The sequence below is a fragment of the Gorilla gorilla genome, chromosome 11 (genome assembly GCF_029281585.2).
Source record: "Gorilla gorilla gorilla isolate KB3781 chromosome 11, NHGRI_mGorGor1-v2.1_pri, whole genome shotgun sequence".
In the NCBI taxonomy this organism is placed as follows: domain Eukaryota; kingdom Metazoa; phylum Chordata; class Mammalia; order Primates; family Hominidae; genus Gorilla; species Gorilla gorilla.
The window spans coordinates 105,797,440-105,820,368 of record NC_073235.2 but is presented as its reverse complement, the minus strand read 5'-3'; the positions used below and the strand labels follow the sequence as shown (position 1 = coordinate 105,820,368).

General features: G+C 37.5%; 1 protein-coding gene across 4 annotated transcripts in view; it reads right to left on the bottom strand.

Moving 5' to 3' along the window:
• The window catches only part of NBEAL1 (neurobeachin like 1), a 208,360-nt gene that overhangs the window by 13,555 nt on the left and 171,876 nt on the right, over positions 1-22,929 (bottom strand). For all 4 annotated transcript variants that reach the window (XM_055379437.2, XM_055379438.2, XM_019022754.4 and 1 more), the window contains 10 exons: positions 20,987-21,104; positions 19,190-19,287; positions 16,315-16,431; positions 12,832-12,921; positions 10,776-10,885; positions 8,509-8,681; positions 7,443-7,537; positions 2,920-3,036; positions 2,351-2,512; positions 541-689 (listed from right to left, as the gene is read on the bottom strand). In XM_055379437.2, the coding sequence (XP_055235412.2) occupies positions 541-689; positions 2,351-2,512; positions 2,920-3,036; positions 7,443-7,537; positions 8,509-8,681; positions 10,776-10,885; positions 12,832-12,921; positions 16,315-16,431; positions 19,190-19,287; positions 20,987-21,104 (1,229 nt within the window). The remainder of the gene's footprint in view (positions 1-540; positions 690-2,350; positions 2,513-2,919; positions 3,037-7,442; positions 7,538-8,508; positions 8,682-10,775; positions 10,886-12,831; positions 12,922-16,314; positions 16,432-19,189; positions 19,288-20,986; positions 21,105-22,929) is intronic.

Sequence of the window (22,929 nt, the reverse complement as noted above, 5' to 3'; positions counted from 1 at the left end):
TTGAGACAGGGTCTTGCTGTGTTGTCCAGGCTAGAGTGCAGTGGTATGATCATAGCTTACTGTAGCCTTGACCTGGGCTCAAGCAATCCTCCCACCTCAGCCTCCCAAGTAGCTGGGAACACAGGAACATGCTACCATGCTCAGCTAATTTTTAAAGTTTTTATTTTTAGTAGAGATGAGGTCTTGCTATGTGCCCAGGTTGGTCTTAAACTCCTGGGCTCAAGCATTCCTCCCTCTTTGACCTCCCAAAGTGCTGGGATTACAGGCAGGAGCCACTATGCCCAGCCTAAAAAAATTTTTAATTGTGGTAAAATATATATAATGTAAAATTGTCTACATATTAAAAAATGTATATATATATTTCCTTTATGAATCTAGGAATACTTTAGCTCCTCCAATTTTTTATACTTGCTAAAAGAGAAACTTTTATAATCAATGATAAACCAAAAGATTAAAAATCTTAGATTCCTGATTTTCACTCTAGACTAGAAGCACTGCCACCTTTTCTTAAGTGATACTTCATTAGTTTTTATTACTTACCTGTGGAGATCTCTTACAGACAGGAATCCTTGTATGCTGCCTGTGACAATGTGTTCTCCGATTATACATATATCTGATACTTGTTCCTTCAGGATTTGAGACCCTAGATACTTGCCATTTATAGAAAACAGATGTAATGCATTCTTATCCTGAAAAGAATTAAGGAAAATTCAACAATTTCAAATAAAAACTGAGTTTTTATATTACCAGTTAAAACTCTGACTATAACAGAATAATTATTTGGCTTAACATTTTAGGATAAAAATATGGCTATATTTAAAGACCAAGCGTGTAGACAATATTATTAAAGTGATTTCAAATCAGATTGCCAAGTAAATATTAAACGAGAAATCTCACTCTCTCCAAAGAAGAATTAAAATCTCATTCAGCCCTCCCCAAAACTCTACATTCTTAAAACAAAAGAAAAAAATTCTTTTTCTTTTGAGATGGAGCCTCGTTCTGTCACCCAGGCTGGAGTGCAGTGGCACAATCTTGGCTCACTGCAAGCTCTGCCTCCCAGGTTCACGCCATTCTCCTGCCTCAGCCTCCCAAGTAGCTGGGACTACAGGTGCCCAACACCACGCCCGGCTAATCTTTTTTTGCATTTTTAGTAGAGACGGGGTTTCGCTGTGTTAGTTAGGATGGTCTCGATCTCCTGACCTTGTGATCCGCCCACCTCGGCCTCCCAAAGTGCTGGCATTACAGGCGTGAGCCACTGCGCCCAGACTTTTTTTTTTTTTTTTGAGTCCATGTCTCGCTCTATTGTCCAGGCTGGAGTGCAGTGGCATAATCTTGGCTCACTGCAACGTCTGCCTCCTGGGTTCAAGCAATTCTCCTGTCTCAGCCTCCCTAGTAGCTGGGACTACAGGCATGCACCACCATGCCTGGCTAATTTTTGTATTTTTAGTAGAGATGGGGTTTCACCATGTTGGCCAGGCTGGTCTGGAACTCCTGACCTCAGGTGATCCACCCACCTCAGCCTCCCAAAGTGCTGGGATTACAGGCGTGAGCCACCACTCGCGACCCCCCCAAAACTCTTAATATTGAAAAAGCTTAGGCTGGGCATGGTGGCTCACGTCTGTAATCCCAGTGCTTTGGGAGTCCAAAGCCGGAGGATTGCTTGAGCCCAGGGGTTTGAGACCAGCCTAGGCAACGTAGGGAGACCTCGTCTCTAACAAAAATTAAAAAAAACTAGCCAGGTGTGGTGGCACATGCCAGTAGTCCCAGCTACTGAGGGGGCTGAGGCAGAAGTATCACGTAAGCCCAGGAGTTTGAGGCCAAAGTGAGCTATAATTGTATCACTGATTGCGCCACTGCACTCCAGCTTGGACAACAGAGTGAGACTCTGTCTCAAAAAAAAAAAAAAAAAAATACACACACACACACACACACACACACACACACACACATACATATATTAAATAAATAAATAAATAGTGATGTCACTGACAGGAAACAAACATAAAATTGAGGGCTTGTTTATTTACACCCTGCCTTATGCAAAAGGAATTTCAGTTGGCTATCATTTCCAGTTTCCACTTAAGCTTAAAAAATCCTACATAATCAGAAATTATTTTAAAATCATATATTACACAAGTCAATAGAAATCTCAATAATAAAATACTAACGTGAGGCTACGATTGTGGTAGAAGTCCATCTAATGTTAAGAAACGAACAACTGAATGATGAAAGAAAAACATCCTCTTTAAAATATGGTGTTCTTTCCTTCTTCAATAAACCTCATCTATAATGTGGGGAGGGAACGATATGCTATTGGGAGTCTACCCCTATTGCATGAAAGATCATATACCTTGAGGGTGGTCTTTTCTTCAGTGCTGGAGTAGACAACAATATGTCCTTCCCAAGATATAGCCAAATTAGGAATGGTCAGGAACAGAGAACTCTCACAAGGTGGTCGTAAAGTCCTCATGTACTGACCTTTCTGAATGGTATGTATAATCACCGTTCCATCCTACACACAGGATATATCAGAAAATGAAAAAGACAAAGGAAAAGAACAGCAAAAAAGAATAAAAGTAGAGTGGGCCAGATAAAGAAATGTGGGAAAGGAACCAAGAAAATGATTATTCCATCAAGGATACATGCACCTTAGGAAAAATTCCAACTTCGAAATTTCAAATAGTATTTTATTTCCTAGAATGTCCTCTTCCCTTAAATAATAAAACGAATAAAATCCCAAAATGGCATTCAGTGTTTTCTTTATTTTGCAAAGTCTATTCTACTTTTGCAAAGTCCTATACAAATATGGTATAACATTTCTATACTCTTATCAATTCCTATGAAAAACCTTTTAGTTATAAGTGTTGGTAATAAATTTGTAGACAAAATAAATAGTATTTCTTAAAGGTGAAATCTTACCCTTGATCCTGACACTGCCATGTCTAGCTCAGTGCTGATGCCGACACTCAATACCTCATCGGTGTGTCCATAAAGAATCTGAAAAGGTTTAGATGCTAAGCCCACAGGAACACCTCCCTAATAATACAAGAGAAAAGCAAAGGTAAAGGTGGTTTCTTGTTTCCTGTTCTTCACAAGGTTTATATTGCATTTAAACCTTCTAATCACAAACTAACATTGCAACTGTTACAACCACTGAGTCTATTCATAATAGTACTCATTCTTACATTTCTACTTGGATTTCTAAATTATTCTCCATCTCAAAAACTTAACTAAGCTCAAAACCTTAACATAAATTTTTGCAATGTTGACAGTCTTGAATTAATTTTTCCAAGTATGTTATTTCCCCTTTTAATCTACAGATTTATTATTCCTTAACTTCAAATAAACTTTTTGTGTTATATTTCTGAATAACTTTATTTTTTTGAGACAGGGTCTCTCATTCTGTTGCCCAGGCTGGAGTGCGGTGGCATGAACACGGCTCACTGTAGCCTCGACCTCCTGGACTCAAGTAATCCTCCCACCTTAGCCTCCCTGAGTAGCTGGGACCACAGGCATGTACCACCATGCCTGGCTAATTTTTAAAATTTTTTTGTAGAGATGAGGGTCTTGCCATGTTGCCCAGGCTGGTCTTGAACTCTGGGACTCAAGTAATCCTTCCGCCTCAGCCTCCCAAAGTGCTGGGATTATAGGTATTGGCCACCATGCCCGGCTGAATAATTTTTCCGTTTATTGGGATCGCTGCTTCAGGGACATCAATTATCTTTATGCTGACTGTCTTTGATTTTTATAGCTATCATTCTTTCTCTAACTGCTTTAAAGTTACCTTTTTATTGGCATTCACTTTGATTACATCTTTTTTTCCAGGTGACTAATTTGATTTGCAGCCACATCAAATCTCTTTCTTGTAGTTTCTACTTCAGGTTTATTTGTGTTTGTAATGGTATTTTTAAAATATGTCTTGGCTGCAGCCCTTTGAAAAAACATTTGTGGTACACAGTAGGTATATATATTTATGGAGTATGTAATGGTACTGATTTTAATCTCAACTTGATTCTTCTGCAACCTTCGTTTTCTTCTTATAATGCTATTTTATCATTTCATGTTTGATCTTCCATTTTATTGAACTGCCATTCTTATGTTTTCCTAATAACACAATTGTATTGCAAAAAATTGCTCTCTGAGTCATCTTCCAGAAGACTCTTTCTTCATGTCTTTAGCGTGCTTTGTCTTTAGCATACACATAGTTCTATGTTATTTGTTTTATTTGAATAGTTGCTATTTGTATTTGTGATTATCCTAGACAACTCTGCCCACACCTTCCACCTGTTCCATGTGGTATGCATTAATTCCCCTTGACACTCTGCTACCTGTGACAAATTTGTCTTTCCCTGTGAGTATCAGTCTGAGTGCGTAGTGCACTATATTTAACTTTTAAAACTCAGGTAATTCCTATATTATGGAAGCAATTCCAAGTCAAGAGAAAGAGGAGCCCTTCCTAAATTTATCTGGTAAAGATTGCATATCCCCATACTAAACATGATAAAGCCAGAACAAAAAGATCTATCTTACTTAAGAGTAGAGAAATCATTAAAGTACTAGCTAATAAGATACATCAGTAAAGTGTAATAACAATATACCATAAACTATGTGGGTTTATTATAAAAATTCAAGGATGGTTCAAACCTAGGAAAGTTCTCAACATAATACATTACATCAAGAAAAAGAGAAAAATTATAAATAAGATAAACTGGGAAAAACAGCTGTAAAGAACATTATTGGAAATACAAAATTAGAACATGGACTGTGGATTAGCTAACGGTATTGTATAAATGTTAAGCATTCTGATTTTGGTAACTTCACTGGGTTTATGTACAAGATTGTCTTTGTTCTCAGAAAATACACACTGACCTATTTAGGGGTAAAGGAACATGATATCTCAAACTTTTAAATGGTTAAAAAAAATAAGATGCTGTAAGAGGGAGATACTAAAAGAGACAGCTAAGACACATGATACAAAATATACTATTTTTGCAAATTTTTTACAAGTTTGAAATTTCATTAAAACTATAAAGTTACCAAAAGAAAAAAATAATAGAAGGAAGCTAAATACTTAAATGTGAAAAACACAACTAGTGAAACCTAACAGCAAACACTATACTAAATGGTAACATTGGGAAGGCATTTTCATCAAAATTAGATATAAGGCGGGCATGCTCACTATAATTTTGCTTACCTTATTGTATTAGCTAATAATATAAGAAAATGAAATAATTAGTATATTAGAAAAAGCAAATTACTTTTATTTTCAGATCACATGATTGTATTATCTACCTTATTTTCAGAAAATCCAAGAAATACTAATAACCATGAGAGTTGATAAGAGGATTTGGCAAAGTAGTTCGATATAATTGTACAGAAATCAGTCAAATCACTATATAGCTTTTCTTTATATTAACAATAACCAGACACAAAAATGATTTTTAAAACCCCACTAAAAATAGTAATAAAAAACATGATAATTTGAAGTAAGTATCACAAGGTATCAGATCTAAACGAAAAAGAAAGAAATTTTATCAAAGGACATAAAAAGGACCTGAAACAAACATGAAAAGACACTTCCTATTTCTGTAAATAAATAACTATAAAAATATACCAAATTATTGGGAGGCCGAGGTGGGCAGAACGCTTGAGCCTAGGAGTTCGAGACCAGCCTGGGTAACATGGCAGAGACAATCATTTTCTCTCTACTAAAAACACAAAAACTAGCCAGGCGTGGTGGTGCATGCCTGGAGTCCCAGCTACTTGGGAGGTTGAGAAGCGAGGATTGCTTGAGCCTGGGAGGTCAAGGCTGCAGTGAGCCATGATTGTGCCACTGCCACTGCACTCCAGCACGGACGACAGACTGAGACCCTGCCTCAAAAAAAAAAACAAAACCAAAAAACCCCCAAACCAAATTAACATATAAATTAAATACAATTTCAGTAAGACTAAAATGGAGTTTTTTTTTTTTTTTTAAAAAAGAGGGTATGGGGCCGGGTGCGGTGTCTCACACCTGTAATCCCAGCAGTTTGGGAGGCCAAGGCAGGCAGATCACGAGGTCAAGAGTTCGAGACTGTCCTGGATAAGATGGTGAAACCCCGTCTCTACTAAAAATACAAAAATTAGTTGGGCGTGGTGGCACGTGCTTGTAGTCCCAGCTACTCAGGAGACTGAGGCAGGAGAATCACTTGAACCCAGGAGGTGGAGGTTGCAGTGAGCCAAGCTTGCGCCACTGCACTCTAGCTGGGCTCAGGACAGAGCAAGACTCCATCTCAAAAAAACAAAAAATAACAAAAAAAACAAAAAACAAAAGAGGGTATGGCTAAAACATAAGTTCATATGTAAGAATAAATACCTATATAAGACTATCTGAGAACATTACACTTTAAGTGTAATGCTTCCTATTCAGAAGTAAACAAAGCCTTATCCAATGTAGATAAATAAATTACCAATAAATTAAAGATTGTAATATAAGAAAACAAAAAAAATTAGAAGAAAACAATTTTTTTTTTTTGAGATAGGATCTTGCTCAGTCACCCGGGCTGGAGTGCAGTGGCAGGATCTCAGCTCACTGCAGCCTCTGCTTCCCTGGCTCAAGCAATCCTTCCACCTCAGCCTCCCACGTATTATAGCCAGGACCACAAGCATGTCCCATGCTCAGCTGGGTTTTTTAAATGGAAGAAAATTTCTAGATACTTTTTATAAATTTGGAGTGGGAGAAAGCCTGTTAAGACAATGCAGAAAACACAGAAGCTGACCGGGCACAGTGGCTCACACCTATAATCCCAGCACTTTGGGAGGCCAAGGCAGGTGGATCACTGAAGGTCAGGAGTTCGAGACCAGCCTGGCCAACATGGCGAAACCCCATTTCTGCTAAAAATACAAAAAATACAATAAAAAAAAAATAGCCAGGCATGGTGGCATGTGCCTGTAATCCCAGTTACATGGGAGGCTGAGGCAGGAGAATCGCTTGAACCCGGGAGGCGGAGGTTGCAGTGAGCCGAGATCATGCCATCTCAAAAAAAAAAAAAAAAGAAAAGAAAAGAAAACAGAAGCTATTCAACAAAAATGATACTTCCTGGACCAATATTATTATGAGAATGGAATCAGGTTGATGAAAACTATAAATCTATCATTTCTAGTAGTCCCACAAGAAAGAAAGTAGAAATGTTACTATGCTAAAAGACAATAAAATAATTCCCGTTTTCCTAGGAAAGGTAAGAAGGAAGAATCTTTGGAAAGCAATAGGGAATAAGGTAATGAATCAGACAGTAAACCTAGGAAAAAATGTGGTGATTTGAACAGGACAAAATGTGGGTAAAAAGAATACAAAGGAGCTCAGTCACTGCCAGAAAACAATTTGATGTCCTAGTAGAACATTTTGCTAGTATTCTCAGGGTGAATCTCTGACCTAATTCAGGAACATTTAAATGTGTGACTACCTGTTGTGTTATTTGCCATATCATACATGTAGTATCTCTGGAACCAGAAATCAAATGTATTCCACAGTAATCTGTAGCTAAGCAAGTCACAATATCTGTAAGAAAAGGAATTAAATAAAATGAGATGCCTCGTTTTGCTAAAATAGAACTTCAAGAGCAATTTTTGTTAATGTTCAAACTATTCCTAAATCAGTTATGCCAACAGGGAGGAATGTAGACATGGTACTGGAAAAGCATTGGGGAAGAGAAACACAGGAAAGCAGCAGTGTCAAAATCACCTCGGAGAGCTTTCTTTGAAATCCCCCTTCTCTGAGCATGAGAAGTCGACATGCAGTGTGGGGAATGACTACCACAATCTTGGGAGGAGGTTAGATAGTTTGAGATAGATCCCCAGTTAATTTTCATATGCTACTTTGCTTTCTCATCCCCATTCACCTTCTACTCCCATTGGGAATTGTAATCCTATAGAATATATGTCCTTAGAAAAACTGCACATACTATACTATAAATTCACAATACAAATATATTTTTCCTAAACTGCAGACGTAAGTGTTATCTTAGGATTCACTGGTACAGAATTAGCAGCAGACTCCATTTTCCTTCCCTAACAGGTTTATTAGAAAAAAACCTACTCAATGTTTTATTCTTATATTGAAGACTAATACACTAAGAAGTAGCAAGTTAAAACTACATTCAACAATTTCATCACTCTCATGTTTAACTGTTAACAAAGTAATAGAGCAGTTGATGTCTTATCTAATGACAGAAGATTTTATTACCATTTTGTCTTAAAATTCTTACTTTTATCATTCATTAAAAAAAAACAACTTAGCCTAACATTTTCCAGATACTATGAAGATGTATTTAATTTATGTGGTGCTTTATTATACCCAAAATACATGAGACACTCCTATAGAGAGTACATATTTATAATCCTATACAATAAAAAAGTTCACTCAGCTTCAAAGGTAAAATTTAATGCTCTTTACAAAGAGCATGTACTACTTTTATACTTAACAAAAAAAGAAAATTTTTGAGCATTTTTGGAAAAAAAGCTAATGCTTACCCATATGCCGGATGATGTGTGAGATAATTTTGCCTTTTGTAAGTGACATCACTTGAATGCTATTATCCCAGTATCCAGCGCTGAAGAGCAACTTTGCATCATGTGATACTACAAATAGCTTAGAAGTGATCTCTAGCCCGGGAGCAAAAGAACCATTTATACTGCGCTGAGTTCTGTAAACACAATTAAATATCAGACTTTTCCTTACAAGCTCACGTATACTGATGTGAACTATTCTTTTTAAACCTCTCTAAAAAAGAAATAAAAAATTAGTCCCAAATGTCCTATTTGAAATGTCTATTAATAAATGATAGACTTTCAGAAAACATGTTATCTCACTGTAATATTTTTCATAAATTAAGAATATACATAACAATCTCAAGTGGTAAGCAAAAAAAGGTGAAATCAGTGAAGGTGTGAAGAAAGCTTAAATCTTGGATTTCAAAGACAATTTAATAAAATTGGCAATTTTGTAAATGGCAGCCTTAAAGTTTAAAGACAAGACAGGATATGCCAGGACCAGGAATATCAGAAATAAACTTAAACCAGGGATGTCCTACACAAGGTGATGCATAGGAGATAAATCAGGCAGATAAGTGTGTATCTAACAACACTTATGATGACTGTTCTCCATTCGAACCAAAGCAAGCATGCTGGTTTTATCAGCTTCCAAGTGCAATACCTGTGAGCTTAGCCAATCCAGATTCTGCAGAAAGACAAGTGATTGCAACTCAGTGTGTATATAGAAAATGAGGGCTAATTCTCATACTCTAGCTATAAAACTTTATTGTTCAATATTAATTTGCTGAGAATATGCTTCTTGCAAAACATAACAGTACTATGTGGGATAAGAAAGGAAAAAAAACATTTTCCTTAATCTCATGAAGTTGTATTCTAGTTGAGGAAGACAAAGATACAGTGATAACAATTATATCATTTTAAATAGTTTTCAAATATACGGTGTAATTTGATCCTCAACATGGAGTGTGATTTTTGAATTTTATTTTAATTTTAGTTTTTTTGAGGTGGAGTCTTGCTCTGTCATCCAGGCTGAAGTGCAGTGGCGCAATCTCGGCTCACTGCAACCTCTGTCTCCTGGGTTCAAGCGATTCTCCTGCCTCAGCCCCCTGAGTAGCTTGGATTACAGGTTCCCACTACCATGCCTGGCTAATTTTTGTATTTGTATTTTTATTTTATTTTTTTGAGTTGGAGTCTTGCTCTGTTGCCCAGGCTGGAGTGCAGTGGCGTGATCTCGGCTCACTGCAAGCTCCGCCTCCCGGGTTCACGCCATTCTCCTGCCTCAGCCTCCCTAGTAGCTGGGACTACAGGCGCCCGCCACCATGCCTGGCTAATTTTTTTGTATTTTTAATAGAGATGGGGTTTCACTGTGTTAGCCAAGATGGTCTCGATCTCCTGACCTCGTGATCCGCCCGCCTCTGCCTCCCAAAGTGCTGGGATTACAGGTGTGAGCCACCACGCCTGGCCAATTTTTGTATTTTTAGTAGAGACGGGGTTTTGCCATGTTGGCCAGGCTGGTCTTGAACTCCTGACCTCAGGTGGTCCGCCTGCCTCAGCTTCCCAAGTTCTGGGATTACAGGCGTGAGCCATTGTGCCCAGCCATGAATGTGATTTAACTAGAAAAAAATACAAGCAAACAAACAGGACAATTCAGTGTAAGGGAAACACCACTTTAAGTGAGAACATAACTTTTGGAGATTAAAATACATAGGTCTTATTTTTACAAAATAAAGTAGAATAAAATTACAAGGAAGTCTATTATTCCTAATGTAATTGTATTTCTATAACTCATATTATGGAAACTAAGTTTTGTATTTAAACCTATATAAATTCAGGACATAACTTAAAAATAAGGGAAGGTTGGGGAGGGAATGGAGGGAGGAAGGAGGGAAGAAGAGATAATCTGGATCTCAAAACATTACTTTCAGGGCCAGTCGGCCTATAATCCCAGCACTTTGGGAGGCTGAGGTAGGCGGATCACTTGAGGTCAAGGGTTCGAGACCAGCCTGGCCAACATGGTGAAACTCGATTTCTACTAACAACAAAAATTAGCCAGATAATCCCTTGAGCTCGGGAGGCAGAGGTTTCAGTGAGTGGGGATTGTGCCACTGCACCGCAGAGCAAGACTCTGTCTCAAAAAAAAAATAAAAAATATTTCTTTCAGAATAAATGAATCAATTAATCTAGTTTTTTTCCTGGCAATAAGGTATCTGGTATAGCTATTTTGCTTTACATATTCATTTACTTACTTTGGATTTGTCACAGTTTGATCCTTGATGAATGTAAAGTAATTAGAAATGTTTCTGTCATAAGGCAACCATCCATGGGTTCCAATAACATAATTCATGCTTATTGTTATCTGGAAAAGAACATATGAAGACTCAAATTAAATGAAATATTAAGGAAAGCAGCCCAGAATAACCAGATGCTCACATGACATTGGCATTTATCACTTAGGGAACACTGTGAGACTGTGTACTTCAAACATGAAACTCATTAAGCACATATTAAGATAATTCAGACAGAAAAAGCTCTTTGTTTATCTTTTATTTTTGGAGCCAGGGTTTCACTCTGTTGCCCAGGCTGGAGCGCAGTGACATGATCTCAGCTCATTGCAACCTTCAGGCATGCGCCACCATGCCTGGCTAATTTTTGTATTCTTTGTATTTTTTGTAGAGACATGGTTTCACCATGTTGCCCAAGCTAGTCTCCAACTCCTGGGCTTAAGTGAGCCTCCCACCTCGGCCTCCCAAAGCATTAGGATGATAGGCGTGAGTCACCACACCTGGCCTTGTTTATCTTATTGTAAGAAAACTTGTCCAATTTTTTTTTTTTTTTTTGAGATAGAGTCTTGCTCTGTCACCCAGGCTGGAGTGCAGTGGCATGATCTCAGCTCACTACAACCTCCCGGGCGCAAGCAATCCTCTGACCTCAGCCTCTTGAGTGGCTGGGACCACAAGCACGCACCACCATGCCTGGCTAATTTTTTGTATTTTTAGTGGAGATGGGGTTTTGCCATGTTGCCCAGGCTGGTCTTGAACTCCTAAGCTCAAGAAATCCACCCACAGCCTCCCAAGTTCTGGGATTACAGGTGTGAGCCACTGCGCTCGGCCCAATTTATCTTTCTTTAGGAAGACTATTTTTTCTCATGATTTCTCAAAGTTTATTAGCACTTATCAGCTGGCAGTTGGAAGAAATTCAGGGACCAGTCTTACCATAAAAATATAATATATATCATTTAGAACATAAACCAGAAGGATAATTTACAATGAATGCAATGAACTGTTAAGGTCTCCCTGTAGTGACAGTCATAGTAAGTTCTCCTCTCTTCAAAATGAAAAGCTTTTATCTTCTTGATTATAAAAGTTAACAAGCAACCCCCAACAAACGAAATTCTGGTAACTTTAAAAAACGCAGGCACTTTGTGAGGCTCAGGTGGGAGGATCACTTGAGCTCAGGAGTTTGAGACCAACCTGGGCAACATGGCAAAACCTGATCTCTACAAAAAATACAAAAATTAGCTGGCCATGGTGGTGTGTATCTGTAGTCCCAGCTACTCAGGAGGCCGAGGTGGAAGGGTCACCTGAGCCCAGGAGGTCAAGGCTGCAGTGAGCTGTGATTGGCACTCCAGCCTGGGTGACAGAGTGAGACTCTGTCTCAAAAAAAAAAAAAAGAAAAGAAAAAAAATATATATATATATAAGGATTGAAATTCACAAGATTGCCACTGCTCAAAAAGTACTACTACTATTTTTGTGTATCTTTTTATTTATTTATTTATTTTTATTTAGAAGGAGTCTCACTCTTGTCACCCAGGCTGGAGTGCAGTAGCGTGATCTTGGCTCACTGCAACCTCCACCTCCTGGATTCAAGTGATTCTCCTGCCTCAGCCTCCCAAGTAGCTGGAATTACAGGCACCTGCCTCCACGCCTTTCTAATTTTTTGTATTTTTAGTAGAGACAGGGTTTCACCATGTTGCCCAAGCTGGTCTCGAACTTCTGACCTCAAGTGATCCACCTGCCTTGGCCTCCCAAAGTGCTGGGATTACGGACGTGGGCCACTGTGCCCAGCCTATTTTTGTATATCTTTTCAGATTTTATTTTCTGAGCAAATGTTGCCCAGGCTAGTCTTGAACTCCTGGGCTCAAGCAATCTGCTTGTCTCAACCTCCCAAAGCGCTGGGATTACAGGCATGAACCACCATGCACAGCCAAAAAGTGGCTTTCAAAAAATATTTATTTCCTCTTTTTTTCTAAGTTGTAATGAATATAGGCATAGCAGTGTGAAAAAGGTAAAAATCAACTTACCAGTAACTCAGGGCTGCCTTGAGACATAAAAGAACGATACTGATTTTTGGGGACGGTGGCCTTTAATAGTGGAATACCATCACTAATCCCCTATAAAATAAAAGAGGTTTAGTGGCTGGTTCTGCTCATCTTTATTAGATACAAATTACTGAAAACCGTCTCTTTAAATAAGGATGAATCCTGTGATACATCATTTTACTCTCTTGAAACATCTAATCAATTAATTTAAAATGAAGGAAAGGAATTATATACCATGTATATATGGCATACTTGAAATTTCTGAAACCCATCACCTTCTATTCAACTATTCTGCTTTTAAAAAGAGATGTAGATTTCAAAGAGCAGCAATAATTTAAAACAGCCAATGATTTAGGATCTATCCTAAGTTATACTGACATACATATAAAGTAGAAAATATGGATCATATAAGAATATGTTTCTCAAATAAGTCAAATGAGAAAATTGGTCATAATTTATAGAAATTTCCTTTTGGGTCTAACTTTTAAAAAACACTTCTAACCCATTAACTAGGGTACTTCCTGAAAGCCACAGTAGGACCAGAAAATAAAGACAGCATTCAGAAAACATCTGCCATTATCTTATAACAATGTGAAAGAGAACAATAATTTGAATTCAGTTCCCTGATGTGACAGTCGTTCACAAGTGATACCTAATATTTACTAGGTAAATGATAATGTTATTGGGTATGTACTGTGTATCAGGTGTTGTTCTAAGAACTTAATAGGGACTAAGTAACAAATTATAAAATTCATTATAATTTATAAAATTTTAAAAAGTTGGTGATTATCTTTTCTCTTCACGTTGTGAATTAATCCAGAGAAGAATGACTTGCATTTGAACAAGGCAAAATGAAAATAGTACCTGAAAAAAACCCATTTACTAAGCCCTTGCTTTCACTACTACCTCTACTTTCTTCACAATTTGAACACCTATGAAGAGATGACCTACAAAAGGCCTTCTCTTTTCATATTAATATATGGGGAAATACCTGTTACGAGGATGAAAAGGGATTAACAAGTTATTGGTACCCAAGGAAATCTATTGTGTTCTTTACACTGATCCAGATACTGAATGTGTCCTGGAGAAAGCTACTATGTGACATGGTGGGTACAGAGAAGGGCAAATGTGTTGCTGCACCTGCAGATGGAACTTGGAACGTACTATATTACAAGAAAAGTCACAAATGATTAGATAAGATGAAAATAATTCTATTGGCATTATAGAAGAAATATAGTATTGCATGTCCATCAGATTATGGGTCAAATAGGGTCTCGTGTTGTTTTACATGCAGTAAAGAGTTAACATAGCAGGCCTGAGACTGCCATCATTGTTACAGAAAGGCCTACTTGCAAGACTGGCCTTTGGTTGGCATCTGGGACTTGGCTGGCGAACAGTTCATCCTTACACTGACATAAAACTTTCCCTCAATGACAAGGGTGGCTCACTACACCTAGAGTGTCTGTGCAAATAGTATGGTTTATGCTAAACACTTGTTTTTCTTCTGGAGTTTGGAATTTTGGTATGTGCTAGGCAGAGGGGTGTGTACGCGACCAGCCTCCAATAAAAACCTTGGGCACTGGGTCTCTAATGAGCTTCTCTGACGACAAAAAAATGTGTTTCCATATTTCATTACTGAAAGAATTAAGTAGATCTTATGTGACTCCACTAGGAGAGGTCTCTTGGACACTTGTGCCTGGCTTCCCCTGGACTGCACACCATGTGCCTTTTCCCTTTGCTGATGTTGCTTTGTATCCTTTCACTGTAATAAATCTTAGCCGTGACTACAACTACATGTTAAATTCCGTGAGTCTTTCTGGCAAATCACTGAACCTGGGGGTAGTCTTGGAGACTCCCAACACATCCTGGGAATTAGTCATAATTTCTGAGCATTGTTTTTATGTGTTCTGAGTTCTATGCAACTAACTTAGATACTTTTGGAAACAACCAAGTTTGTAGAGTTTGTATTGCAACCCTAAATAACTATTTCAGTAAACATGGATTTAGGAAAAGAGTGACAGATTAATTTTGAAGTGCTTTCACAAACACGTGAAAGCATGTACCAAAATACAGTGGTGTACCCCATAAAACTGCTTAATTATTACATCAATTAAAAAATACAGTGATGCTTACTACAATATTGTTCATTTGAGTAAAATGTATTATAAAGCTTTAACTGTTTTTTTTTTTTTTTTTGAGATGGAGTCTCGCTCTGAGTGCAGTGGCGTGATCTCGGCTCACTGCAAGCTCCGCCTCCTGGATGCCATTCTCCTGCCTCAGCGTCCCGAGTAGCTGGGACTACAGGCGTCCACCACCATGCCCCGCTAATTTTTTGTATTTTTTAGTAGAGACGGGGTTTCACCATGTTAGCCAGGATGGTCTCAATCTCCTGACCTCGTGATCTGCTGGTCTCGGCCTCCCAAAGTGCTGGGATTACAGGCGTGAGCCACTGCGCCCGGCCAAAGCTTTAACTGTTATAAAACTCATAAACATTTTTTACACTACATTATCAAAAAATTATATTTTTTGATAATTCATTTTCCCATGGTATTGAATCTGAGAAACACGCTGCAGTGATATTGCAATGCAGGGTTTTACAAACTACAGCCTGTGGGACAAAGCCAGCCCACCACCTGTTTTGTAGGCAGTGGGTGAGCTAAGGATGGGTTTTATATTTTTAGATGATGACATTTTAAGTGGTTATATATGTATCTACAGAATATCTTTGAGTTTGCCTTTTGGCCTGCAAAGCACAAAATATTTACCAGTTAGACCTATCTCACTGCTGCATACTTTTCAAATAAGTTATTATTTGAGACAAGAAAGAGTTTACCAACCTCTGCTGTATTGCAGAGACTGTTCAATGTATATTTTCAAACTAATCTTAGTAACTTTTTATTTTCAATTTTCTTTTTGTGAAGGGTTAATGCTTTCTGTCCTAACCACATTCGTAGGTATGAATGCATTTTATAATCACATTCTGAATTACTCAATTTAATATGTATATTTAAACATTTGAATTTTTTATTTAAACTCTTTCAATTACACCATTAACTACTCCTGTTTTACTAGACTACTCATTCTATCAATTAACAATGGACTTATTAGGATCTATTTTATATATGAGCAGACATTATAATTAAGAGCTATTAAATTATTATTTCCATCTACATATCATCTCGATTGTCACAAGAAGCATTTTAAGTCAAATTATTTATTCTTCTTCGTCAGGAAAATGTGAAGTAGATGAAAGAAAGCCAAGAAAAACAGTTCAGACTACCACTCAGCAGCAAACAAAAGCTTCCAATAAAAATGTTTTAAAAATCCAACAACAGATTATTACAGTATAATTTACTATCTTGAATTAAATATTATAATCCTTAATTCCCATTAAATAATAAAAGAACTTTAAAATGTACAGAATTTAGAGAAAACTCTTTTTGATATTACCAAGTAGGATATTACCTCTATAAAAAATGACTTGAGTTCAGGAAGGTGTTGAAACAGGTTTAGGGTTGAAGTGTCTATTTTGGTTGGCTTCTGCACTGCTTCTTCTGCTGATAATCTTGGAGGGTGTGGTTCCTTCAAAATAATTTTAAGGAAAAACAATTCCATATCTATATTATTAATCTCTCACTATGTTCCTTCATATACACTAGGCTCTAGCTACAATGAATTACATACCATGCATTGTTGACAATTACAGGCGTTGGCTCAGACTATTCTCTTAGCAGAGATACTACTTTTTTCATTTCTTTGGAAACCCCACTTCTACTTTAAAGTTTTTCTTACTGATACTTCTCCTAAATTTTTAAGTCAGAATGTATTATTCTCTTTTATTATTTTTCCTTGGCAAATAATTTATATTTTAATTATAATTTATTTCTTTCTATATTGGATTACATATAGTTGTTTATGGTCTGTCTTCCCCAGCTAGGTTATAAGTGCCTTAAAGCTAGAGAAGCCTTATTCATTTTTGGATTTCCATACTAGACTAGTATCTTACACGTTAGATGCTTGGTAAAATTAAATGTAGTATTCAAAATTCAGAATGTATAATTTGGATGAATCTTTAATTCCCTGACAAGATCAAAATGTCAACACTGGCTGGGCGTGCTGGCTCACACCTGAAATCCTAGCACTTCGGGAGGCTGAGGTGGGCGGATCACTTGAGGTCAGAAGTTCAAGACCATACTGGCTAACATGGTGAAACCCTGTATCTACTAAAAATACAAAAATTGGTCAGGCGTAGTGGTGTGCACCTATACTCCCAGCTACTTGAGAGGCTGAGGTAGGAGAATCGCTTGAACCCACAAGATGGAAGTTGCAGTGAGCCAAGATCGTGCCACTGCACTCCAGCCTGGGTGACAGAGTAAGACTCCATCTCAAAAAAAAAAAAAAAAAAAAAAAAAAAGAAAGAAAAAAAGTCAATACTGTCAGAATCAAAATATAGGTACTGCTGCATACTTTTCAAGTAAATTTTGTTCTTCCTCAACTTTCATGTCAGAAACACAGAACAGTATCATCTATAAATATTAAATAAATGGCAAGTAAAATGAACATTTCAAAGGCACAGTTAAAAGGCAAAACAGAATTCTATCTAAAGTAAATTCTTGCATCTCTACAAAAAAATATTGATTATAGGCAATAGATGTGAAAGCTGTAAGTACTAAAATATTTAGCTTTTAGATCGGGCGCGGTGGCTCACACCTGTAATCCCAGCACTTTGGGAGGCTGAGGCAGGCAGATCACCTGAGGTCAGGAGTTCAAGACTAGCCTGCCCAACATGGCAAAACCCCGTCTCTACTAAAAATACAAAAAATTAGCCAGGTGTGGTGGCGGGCCTCTGTAATCCCAGCTACTTGGGAGGCTGAGGCAGGAGAATCGCTTGAACCCAGGAGGCAGAGGTTGGAGTAACCCGAGATTGTGCCATTGTACTCCAGCCTGGGCAATAAGGACAAAACTCCGTCTCAAAAAAAAAAAAAATTAGCTTTTAATAAATATTATTCACTTTATTTCAAATCAAAGGCTGATTTTTGTATCATTTTCATCACAATAAAAACTAATTAGCACCACTTGTAAAACAAAAAGAAAGGTAAAACAGGTGTGAAAATATGATAGCACCTATTTCAAAGCCCTGTGAAGCATTCTGTTTTAGTCTGTTACTTTTGCCTTCTGACTGTACCAGAAGGTAAGGGATAAAGCATTGACTTCACATATGACTATTCTGTAAAAACCAATGTTGGAGGTTCTGAGCAAACTGTTGCTAAGGAACAGTAAAAATTACAAAGCTTAGCCCAATTACTGTATTGACAGAAGTACACCTATAAGTTAGAGCTTAGATACACTACTGTTGTAATAGCTGTGGCGATTTCAATTCAATACTGTATTCAAGAGCGATACAAAGATGATTAAGAGAAAGTTGCTGCCTTTAATGTATTTATAATGTACTGAGGCAAATGGATAAATATATAACCTAAGGCAGAAAGTGTCCTAATTAGGTAGCAAATAAAGGCCCATAAGAACATGTTAAGAGATCTAGTTTAACAGGGGGCTTACAACTACTCATTCAGAGGAAACATGGCATGCTAGAAAGGCTTTGGAGTTAGATGGTCAGGCATATAATCCTAGTCACTTTCTTGTTGTGTAAACATAGAAAAAGTATTGAATTTCTCAAAGGCATTATAGGCTAGGTATTACCTTCTGTGAGGCTTGGCTTTAACTTCTAAAAAATGAGGATAGCTGCATTTTTACTATGAAGATTAGGTAAAGTACCTAACAAACACAGTGACTGCTTAAGAACATATCTAGTTAATAGATGATATATTTTTTTGTACATTCTACATCACTAAATTCATATACTGAAAAAGATCAAGACATCTTTGAAAACTACCATTAGATTAATTTCCATTAATCTAAACCTGTGTGTCATCAGGAAGATAATGATTTAATTTCAGATACCAGTATAGGGAAAGAAATACAGGTAGTAATATTTAATAATTTGATTCTACATTTTAAATATTCTATAATTTGATTCTTAAGACTGGGTTTGGGCTCTGGAAAGCAAGTGCCTTTTTGGGCAGATGTTAGCTATTAGAAGTTTTACATGTGGAATGAGTCCCAGCATGAGGACAGTTTTAATGGCATACCCTAATAGGTACTCAGTTTTTCCTCTTGGAAATAATATAAGACTTTCTGAGCAAATAGAAATCTTTCTATGACTGAGAGTAATTGGCTATATACATGGATCTTGACTGCAATATTTTGTTATGTACTTAAATCTACTTCTTAAGTTGACTTAAATCTACTTCTTAAGTTGTTGATAACATATATGACTTACCTTTAATAATTGACAGGGTGTTTGCCCAAAATTATTAATCATCCCTTCTAAGGCTTTTCTTTCTTTCTCATCTGTTAAGGCATCCAGATCCACAGCTCCTAAAACCAGAAGTCAACTTACTATAGAGTGAAAACAAATCAGCAAGCCACATCACTGATTAATGTATCAGGCTCACTGGTGTGTGTGTGTGTGTGTGTGTGTGTGTGTGTGTGTGTGTGTGTGTGTGTACACATCTTTTTTTTTTTTTTTTTTGAGACAGAGTCTTGCTCTGTTGCCCAGGCTGGAGTGCAGTGGTATGATCTCGACTCACTGCAACCTCCACCTCCTGGATTCAAACAATTCTCCTCCCTCAGCCTCCTGAGTAGCTGGGACTACAGGTGCGTGCCACCATGCCCAGATAATTTTTGTATTTTTAGTAGAGACGGGGTTTCACTATGTTGGCCAGGCTGGTCTTGAACTTCTGACTTCAGGTGATCTGCCTGCCCCAGCCTCCCAAAGTGCTGGGATTACAGGCGTGAGCCACCACCCTGGCCTCATTGGTATAGTTTCAATAAAATATTATTCCATTCTTCAATTTACAACATTGTGAAAAGGTAATTAAAAAAAATCAGCAACTCATCAAACATTAAATATATATAAAAACTAGCTAAAATATTTTAAGCAATTGAAAGTTAAATGATATTCTATGAAGGTTTCTATTGGGCCAGGGGTGGTGGGTCACGCCTGTAATCCCAGCACTTTGGGAGGCTGAGGCGGGAGGACTGCTTGAGATCTGGAGTTTGAAACCAGCCTGGACAACAAAGTGAGACTTCATCTCTCTAAAAAATTTTAAAAATTAGCTGGGTGTGGTGGTATGCCTGCAGTTCCCAGCTACTCAGGAGGCTGAGGCAGCAGGGGCTGGTTGACCCCAGGAGTTCCAGGTTGCACTCAACTATGATTATGCCACTGCACTCTAGCCTGGGTGACAGAGCAAGACCCTGTCACAAGATAAAAAAGATAAAATAAAAATTTCTTTTGCAAAAATACAAATTATACTCAGAGTACACCTAATTGTTTTGGTTATGATAGCCAAACTCAAACAAGAGTAATAACTACACAAAAATACTGCTTTAAGTTATTGCTTGAAACAAAGGTTTCAAAAGGTAATATTCTGGTTAACTGATTATACTCAGCCACACCTAATATGGATTGTTACACGACTAGTAATTGGCTAAACTAGGTAAGTCCAAGCTTCTAACAGCCATGCAATACTTTCTCCTTACAAACCTATTACCTGAATGGATACGGTATGGCAAAAATATGCTCATTTACTAAAAGTCTCTCATAACTTCACACTATTCCACAATCTTTAGAACTATTAGTCTTCTTAAGGATTAGTAAAGAACTACTTTTTAAAAATCATTTTAAGGCCATCAGAAGATATTCTTGATTCTGAGCTAAATAATGCCATCATATGTATCATTTGAAGAATCTGTTATTTGTAACTTCAAAGGCCTTGTTTCAAAATCTGCTACTGTTTAATACTGAATATTTAATGTTTGACTCAACTGGATAGGACAAATATGTTAGAGATCAAAAACTTTTATGATGTTAATAAGTGACATTTATAGTTAGATTGGCATATATACACTTAACTACTATTACAAAAAAAGCAGCGGTCTCTTAATCTTTCAAGTAAAAAGATGTTTTTAAAATGTAGTCTTTCTGATATTAAATAGGCTTCAAATAACTGTAAACATATATTAAACAACAGTTTCTATCAAGGTAAAGCAAGAGAAAAAGTGTATAGATTTATACCTTCATAACTACAATAATAGAAAACGTTGAGTGCCTCTACTGCAGCTGGTCCCCTCTGTTTATAGCCAAAGATCAGATCTATCCATTCATGAAGATGAGCTGAAACATATTCAGACTCCTAGAAAAAGAATAAATTTAATAATTAATATAGAGATATCTTCCAACTACATTGTAAATTCAGTTCTTTAAAAAAGTAAGGACAAATGAAACATTTCCACACACAAATCTTTCTGGCAGCAAAATAAAATTATCTCAAAATAATGGCAAGCATTTATTCAATATACACTACATATATTAACTATTCCTGTCTACTATAATGTAGATATATTTATTAATATTAACATATGCATTTCCTAATAGGTGAATAAAACACAAATATGCTTATAACAGCCCCAAAACAACAACAAGAGAGCTAAAAGATAGATATGGAATGCATCTCTGTGGCAAAATTTCCATTGAAATAGTTGTCTAGAAATTCAATTCAAGAAAAAAAAATATCAATTTAAGGAAACAATGAAACCACACTTAGGTGGAAAAAATGGCTGCAAATCATTCTCTCCCTCATAATAACCACTTACTAAGAGGAGGCCAGGGTGGCAGGTAGAGACCTCCTGTAAATTACTAGTGATAATTTGAAAGACAGTGAGGAAATTGTTATTGGAGACAGGAAAAAATGGGACTCATGTTTCAGTTATAGGAAAGAAAGAATGAACTCATGAATTTGGGTGTACAGACTTCCAAACAGTACATTTTAAAGTGCCATTTGGCTTCTTTCAGATGCCTATGATAAAGTGTGAGAGCAGTAAGATGGGTTAAAAAGTGAACTATTTGATTTTTTTTTTTTTTTTGGGACGAAGTCTCTCGCTCTGTCGCTGAGGTTGGAGTGCAGTGGCACGATCTTGGCTCACTGTAACCTCCACCTCCCACGGGTTCAAGAGATTCTCCTGCCTCAGCCTCCCAAGTAGCTGGGATTACAGGCGCCTGCCACCACGCCCAGCTAATTTTTTGTATTTTTAGTAGTGATGGGGTTTTACCATGTTGGCCAGGCTGGTCTCAAACTCCTGACCTCAGGTGATCCACCCGCCTTGGCCTCCCAAAGTGCTGGGATTACAGGTGTGGGCCACTGCACCCAGCCAAAAGTGAACTATTTGATTTGTAAGCACAATTTAAAGAAAATATAAAAAAGCCAGATATTGCTGGATTCAAAAATAAAAAAAAAAACCACTGCAAGAGCCAGGCATGGTGGCTCATGTCTGTTACCCCAGCACTTTGGGAGGCCAAAGCAGGTGGATCGCTTGAGCCCAGGAATTCAAGACCAGCCTGGGCAACATGGCAAATCCCCCTCTCTACAAAAAATTAGCTGGGAATGGTGGTATGCACCTACAGTCCCAGCTACTCAGGAGGCTGAGGTGGGAGGATCACCTGAGCCCAGGAGGACACGGCTGCAGTGAGTTGTGATAATGTCACTGTACTCCAGCCGGGGAACATTTCTCAGTCCCGGGATCTCTAGAGGGCAAAGACTCTCAAAATGAGAAACTGCCTAAGGCAACTATCAAATCAGAATGTCACCAATAAAATATGGTCTTGGATAAAAGTTTAGTTCAAGGGTTTGGCTGTAAAATAATCTGTTGAGACCTCAGAAAGATTTAAGGTTGTGTCCCTCAGACCCACTCAACTAGAAAATAGAGTGTCTAGGAATCTTAAGAGCATTTTTCCATAGTAGCCACCCATCCAGCCCAAAGTAGAGAAGGGACTGTTTGGTAATGTTGAATGGCTTTTGTCCAACAGAGCTGACACATAAGAAACCTATAAAGTTTTAAATGGAATTAGACTAGTTTAGAGTAAAAGAGAGAAACTGTTTAAAAGAGAAGAGAGACCTTTGGCTTTCAATTCACTGTGGTTAGGAAAGAGGCTGACAAAGATACTCATGTAAACAAAATTTT